General features: G+C 39.2%; 1 protein-coding gene across 2 annotated transcripts; it reads left to right on the forward strand.

Moving 5' to 3' along the window:
• Nucleotides 1–2,841: 2,841 nt before the first annotated feature.
• hykk.2 (hydroxylysine kinase, tandem duplicate 2) lies at nt 2,842–6,518 on the forward strand. 2 transcript variants are annotated; one of them, XM_079157270.1, is made up of 5 exons: nt 2,842–2,923; nt 3,716–4,024; nt 4,748–4,890; nt 5,241–5,421; nt 5,604–6,518. In XM_079157270.1, the coding sequence occupies exons 2-5, from the start codon at nt 3,721–3,723 to the stop codon at nt 6,044–6,046; spliced, it is 1,071 nt and encodes a 356-aa protein (XP_079013396.1). In that variant the 5' UTR covers nt 2,842–2,923; nt 3,716–3,720; the 3' UTR covers nt 6,047–6,518. The 2 variants fall into 2 exon arrangements, with proteins under 2 accessions (XP_079013396.1, XP_079013397.1); XM_079157271.1 differs by having other exon boundaries at nt 2,866–2,923; nt 3,698–4,024.
• Nucleotides 6,519–7,442: the final 924 nt, after the last annotated feature.

Here is a 7,442-nt window from a genome sequence, read left to right on the forward strand (position 1 = left end):
ATAGACTGCATCCACATGTTGCTGCTAGACAGCCAATAATACGCTTCTAATAGCTTCTCCAGTATTAGTTGACCAGCTGACATATTTTCTTTGCCTCTCCTGTCAGCTTTGTGCGTGCTTTGTGACAGGTGTCTAAGATGACTGCCGACTCCTTTGTGTCCACTTCAGGCTTCAGCTGCACATGTAAGCAGCACCATAGGAGCTGGGATAAGACATTTCAATCACTGGAAAGCACTCAACATCAATGCAAATGCACACTCCTGGTTCTCCTCAAGGTTGTTGTATGCCTCCCCTTCTTTACTGGGCGGCTGTGGCTCAGAGGTAGAATGTCGCCGCTTCGATCCCCGGCTCCTTTAGTCCATGTTCGTGAACTCGGGCAAGACGCTTAACCCCAAATTGCTCCCGAAGGCTGTGCCATCGGTGTGTGAATGGTCAACTAGCCCTGATGGATGGTGGCACCTTCCATGGTGCCACCATTCTACACCATTCTACACCGTTTCTACATGTCTGCAATAATGACTAAGAGATTAAAGGTTTTCTTTGTTCCAGCAGCCATTGGTGTGCTGAACTCACTCATCATAAGCTATCATCTCTTACTGGTGAGAAGTTCTTCAAACGAGATCTTGTACTGTCTGATTTGTATTGTTGTGTTTTGTTGTTAATTAAGTTGACTGCTTGGTGAAACGTGGCTGCAAACCTAATCAAACCTAGCGGGACAATGACGGTGAACTGAACCTCACAAAGCATGAGCTGTCTATATTGAAAGCTGCTGCAATAAATATGTTCATATTAACAATGGGTCAAATGACTATGTATAGAGTAAAAGTTGTCACTTGCAGTGTCCACTTTGCTCCATGGAGCTTTTTCCTTCAGCTCATTGTTTGGTTGACATGCTGGACTCTGGACCCACCCTGCTGCTACACAGAGCGCTGTTTGCTTGTTAATTCAAAGTTTATTCATAGTTAATGTGTCATGTCTCCAAATTGCACCAAACTCGACAAAGCAGACAGATATACAGAGTCCTTGCTTTATAGTTAGTGGCAAGATGGAACTACTGAGACATAAACTAGAAACATGCAAAAGACGATTGGGTTGCATGTTTCTAGTTCGATTGGATAGGATTTTTAAGTGGAAATGTCACGGTTTGGCTGGCCTGAGCAAACTGATGCGCCTTGTTTAGATCAGTTTGTCCTTTTGTCTTTTGTCAACAAGCTAATTTTTCTTTGGAGAATACTGCCAGTCGTCATTGTCACAGGATCACATGGCTTCACTGATTGAAGCCATGTGACATGTGACAAGCACCTGTCCAAGTTACTTCTGTCTTGCTAATTTGCTCTTTGTGAGCTTAAAACTGCTTCATTGGTTGGCATTCCAGGTCAGGCCAGGTTCCAGGCCCATGTACAGGACTGTCTCAGAAAATTAGAATATTGTGATAATCCCCATACGTGTGATTTAGTTTACTGAACCAAGCTGAGTGTTTTTCAAGGCTCAGGAAACCCTTGCAGGTGTTTCGAGTTAATTAGACGATTCAAGTGATTAGTTGAATACCCTACTAGTATACTTTTTCATGATATTCTAATATTTAGAGATAGGATATTTGAGTTTTCTTAAGCTGTAAGCCATAATCAGCAATATTAAAAGAATAAAAGGCTTGCAATATTTCAGTTGATTTGTAATGAATCCAGAATGCATGACATTTTTGTTTTTTTAATTGCATTACACAAAATAAAGAACTTTATCACAATATTCTAATTTTCTGAGACAGTCCTGTATAGCAAGTCCTTTTAAAATACTGAATATCTGTTATCAAATGCCTCACTTACTATTATAATAAGTAAATATTAGAAAATGTGTTGTTTGTATTTATTTGAAAAACAAAACAAAAAAAACAACAGAAAACAGATATGAAGAAACACATGTCCTTACACTTTGTTGTTTTTTTGCTTAGCTGTGTGCATCTAAAGAACCCAATGCTAGTTTGATCTACATCCCTTTTGTTTTTTAACACTAACTTTAAACTTTAGGAAGTGCATTTTGAAGTTGCCGTTCACAACCCTCTGCATGTTGGAGTTTTTATTAATGTGTGGTGAAAATGTCATCATCCCAGCTGGTAACTCGAACACAAATGATTGACATTTGTTAAAGTGATAAGCACACAATAAACGAATGAACTTAACCAGACAGGTGAGACCCAACAAACCAACATTTCTGAATAACAGTCAATGCATTGTTTTTAGTGTATCACCACAGTCCACTATACAGGATATATTTATGATTAAAAAAAATAATACACCTTTTATATCACATCAAAGAAACGTACCAGGAAAGGAGTAAGCTTACAGTTCAGGTACTAGACACTGTGCAAGATGAGAATCAGAAAAATGACGTGAAAACGTTAATGTTTTTTATAACATACTGTATGATGATCCTCAATTAAGGGTAGGTCAGTCATGTACTGATTTACAAATGAAGTATTTCTTACTCATAAACCCTTTTAAGTAAAAATTGAGACTGTGTTCAGGACAATATCCACAGCCTCAGAGGAGTTTGAGAGAGATTCAGATTATAAATTAGAATAATAAATGATTTAGGATGTATTTTGTAAGTTACAAAACTAAATTTCACAGTTAGTTCAGTTAAAACTGTTGCCTACTAGAATAAATAATGTTTAAATTTAAATGTATTGTCAAAATCCTCATCATTTTAATTCTTACTAGCCAATGGTTTTACAATGTAATAACGACGTTTGCGAAGAAAAAACACATGTGCGTTACTGTGTACATTTTTTAAAAATCCCACCGGATGTAGCTATTTTTTCCATGATAAAAGTGAGACGTAAGCGTCGATAACAGTCAGTAAGGACTGGGCGTGACGCTTCGCTACTTTTTACTACTTGTTCTCCTGTTCTCCCACTCAACGTGAGGTAGATTTACCGACTTGCGAGTCTCTTGTTATCAGCCGCTATGGCTCTTATTTAATGTAACGTTGGCTAGGGTCCGTGCATAATTTATCTGCCATTGTTCACGTTGTGTAATGAACAATGTCATTTTAGGGATATTGCCTAATTTCATTGGCCTACTGATGCTGCCTAACTGGTTAACCCTTTGCCTGTATTATTGTCGCATTGAACGAACAGGCGCAATACAATTCCTCGCACACAAACATGTGCTTGTTGCGTCATCTAACTTTAATAATGAAAATTGATTCGAGGAAGTCTAGACCCGGAAACAGAAAGCTCGCCTTCAAAGTAAAAGTTTTTAAACGCGTTTGCTCCACCGATCAATTTAAGAAGAGCTACATTAAATAAATAAACAAATTGCCTAAATAATGAATAACTGATCCTTAATAAATTGCATTGCAAGTGTTCATTCAATGCGACAATAACACAGGAAAAGGCTTAACCGTGTTAAAACAGCAATACTCACGGATTAACTCTTACAACTAATTTGCTATTTATTCAGACTCCGTATGTCACAGTTTCTATTTAACATTCAAAATGTAACTTCATATATTAAAAAAATCACATAGTGGCAAAAATATTTAATTTGATTTCTACCGAGGCATGCAGCATGCCGTAATGCACCCTTTGGCAATTTCATACTAAATTATGTGTTTCAAATTATTATAAATTTACGATGGGTTACTATGATGCATTTGTTTTGTAAATGTCTGCAACAAAATCCTATTTTTGTGACAGCATGTTGTTTTCATTCAGCAATAATGTCAGCAGAGCATGTCAAGCCCAACTTCAGCCACGCTCAGGTGGTTGAGATGGTGAAGAGACTCTTCAGGCTGACGGCATCAGAAATCCGCTCTCTGCCGAGCTACGATGACCAGAACTTCTACGTGGCGCCCATCGAGGGTGGCGAGTACGTCCTGAAGATAATGAACTCGGAGGACAGTAAGAACTCCTCCCTGATTGAGATGCAGACGTACGCCATGTCCTTCCTGCACCAGAATGGACTTCCTGCTCAAACAGCCCTGCCCACTGCTTCAGGACAGCTCATGAGCCTGGAAGAAGCAGGTATGAGACCAGTCCCACAGGTCAGACCTTAGAAGTAAGCTCAATCAAGGATGTATGCATGCTAACACTGAAGGCTTAACACCAGATTAAATACCAGAAGTAGAAGAAGCAGCTAAGTATAGTTGTTTACTGCAGGTACATATTATGCTACTTCTCTTACGACTTCCTTCCCACATGCTCTAGATGAGTTTTTTTTAATGAGATTTTAATACCATTAAATATACATTTGACTGCTCAGGCTGGGGCTAATTTCTTATTTTCCATCAAACGGACTAAAGCTCCAGCACACCCACATATGAGGGTACAATGTGTCTCCCTCAATCAAAGCCAAAGAGTGCAACAAGATATTATACAGTATAACATTTTCAGTACTCACTGCAGCTGCATGCATTTAACTGCCTACATTATTAAATCAAACATGGAATTGCAACAACCATATTCCTAATGTTCATAAAGAGACCTGTAAGTCTGAATTCAATTTAACATTTGACAACAATAAATCTACAGGATTCTCCATGTTATACATCATCTGTCTGTATGTCTGTGAGCGTGTGTGTACGTACATGCTGAGTAGTTGGAATCGGCCCTGAGATAAATTCTTTAGCAGGTTTAGCTATGCTCTAGGAGGTACGCTAACATGCCATGCCGCAAACCTACCTGCTTTAGGAGGATTGAGAGCGATGGGAACGATCGTAACACTAATCCTGTCTTTACCTTTGGCAGATTGTGGCTATGGCTGTCAGAAGTACATGGTGAGGCTGCTGACTTATTTGCCTGGAACCACTATTTCCAAGGTTCCTTTAACGCCACAGTTACTTTATGAAACTGGCAAGACGGCAGCCAGAATGGACCAAATCCTACAAGAGGTAAAATAGTAACATACCTGTGAAACTCTTACATCATTTATTTAGTTTTTTAATACCATCAATTATTATGACAACAAAGTGCTGCACTATATGCAAGTTTATTGTCTCAAGACAAAACTACAAGATTATTTTCTAAAACTGTCTTGAGTGACAACATCTGCCACTACTGGTTATGTTTTGAATTGGAGTTCTTTTGTCATGAATTTAACAACCACAGTTATGCTACTTCATTGTTGCTCATGTTTGTGTTATTTTGGAATCTAATTCAGATAATCTATATAATAAGGCACCAGCCCCTCACTGCTCATTAAGCATGACGCTTCTCTGTATTATTATTGTTTTTTTTCCAGATGGAGCACCCTCATCTTGGCACGCTGCAGAGAGAGAAGTTCATATGGAGTCTGTCCAATGTTCCCCTCCTGGAAGCATACATCAATGTATTAGAGGGAGATCCTCTTGAAGAGGTTGTGAAGTCGGTCATTCATCAGTACAAGACCTCTGTGATCCCTAAACGCTCCAATTTCCGCAGGTGTGAGTATGATAGTTACTTTAAACATTGGAATAAGGGAGCTGGTAAACACTCTTCTGCTCACTTCCCTTGACACAACTCATTAGCACCTTGTATACTGACAGAAGGGATCGGATGTCACTGAATACATGAGTGATAACATGTTGGTTCCCATTAACAACATTGTATCTCTTCTTTTTCTAAGGCATTAACCATGGTGACTTCAATGACCTCAATGTGCTTGTACAACCTGATGAGAGTGACGGCCACAGGATTTCTGGCGTCCTCGACTTCGGGGACATGAACAGTGGCTACTACATCCATGAGCTAGCCATCGCCATCATGTACATGATGACGGAGCACCCTAAACCTATAGAGGTGGGTGGACCTGTCCTCGCTGGCTGGGAAAGTGTCCTTCCCCTCAATGAGACAGAGAAAGATTGCCTCTACGTGCTTGTGCTGTCCCGCTTGTGCCAGTCATTGGTTTTAGCTCGTTACTCTGTGACTTTGCATCCGGAAAATGCGGAGTATCTGCTGATTTCATCCAGGAGGGGCGTCCACACTCTCCGTCAACTCTGGGAGCTCGGAAAGGAGCAGGTGGAGAAGGCATGGTTTCAGAGTGCAGCTCAATTTAGGGACAAATTGTGAGAAATGTGTGAGGAAAGCCATTCAAAAATGTTCAAAGCACTGTTGCGGTATCCACCAAAAATGTCAAAGACACGCCACACCCAAAGCCTATCTCTCCATTCCAGGGGTATTCAATTAAAATTCAGCGATGTCCAATTAGAGAGAATTTCCTCATGCAAAGGTCTGGAACATCACAATAATGTCTGATTTGTGCTATGATTTAGTGCCACATATATTGAAGTAGTCAGTCTGTATGTAGGCAACAACTGACTGTCAAATCAAATAAAGAACGTTCAATTGAATAATATCCCAACAATATTTATTGTCAGATTTCAAATTGAGCTGGATGATTTATAAATAATACATACTCTAATAATACATTTATGTTCTTCTCTCTTCAAGTACAATAAGGGCTGGATTTAAAAAATATAATACATTGCAGAAAGCTTTTGAAAAATGTGACCCTTGAAATAAAGTAATGAATTTAACAGAATTGCATCTTCAAAGAACCCTTTCCCAAAGCTTCTCGATACAGTATGTCATAAATAGTAGTCGTAATGCTTCACCTGTATTGAGGACATGTCTTCACAGTAGGGAGGAAACTGGTTATGTTGCGTGAGGCTCCTACAGTTGTTCCACTGACGCTATGATAATGACAATTGATGGTATTACAAAGTAAATTATCTCCAGATTTTCACAGGTATGTTATTATTTTACCTCTCGTAGGATTTAGTCCATTCTGGCTGCCGTCTTGCCAGTTTCATAAAGTATCAGATACTACTTCACTGCAGACAACAGTGGTCTCTGTCAAACCTCATTGTTTCACGATTTTTCACAGCAGGGAACTTGGATTTAAAGTTAAGATATTCTGTAAACCAAATTATATGTTTTTAGCCTTTATCAGGAAATTTCCTGATTTGTTTGTTTCCGCCGGTGACACAGGTGTAAACTGGTTTGAGCCTGTTTGACTGATGCCAATAAGATACATGATAAACCTGTTCAAGCTTGTTCGAGGCTTGTATGACTCCCTTTCCCCTTCACTTCTTCACATTATCTGCTGAGAGACGGACAATGGGTAAGTGCACATATCTGTTAAATTACTGGAAAATAAAACCCATTAAAAACTCAAATATTCTCATTTAGTTGATGAATTTTCTAACACCCGCTACAACGAATATTGATCATAATATTTGGTACCCTAATGCATTATGACATCTAAATAGAAAATAATGTTCTCAAGTGCTCTCATATGCATTTAATGTGTTGTCACTCTGTTATGATGTTCATTCTGTACACATGACATCTATTGCACTTCTGTCCAGAGGGATCCCTCCTCTGTTGCTCTCTCTAAGGTTTCTTCCTATTTTTCTCGCTGTCAAAGGGTTTTTTGGGGGAGTTTTTCCTGTACCGATGTGAG

This window comes from Pholis gunnellus (genome assembly GCF_910591455.1).
Source record: "Pholis gunnellus genome assembly, chromosome: 4".
Classification (NCBI taxonomy): Eukaryota; Metazoa; Chordata; class Actinopteri; order Perciformes; family Pholidae; genus Pholis; species Pholis gunnellus.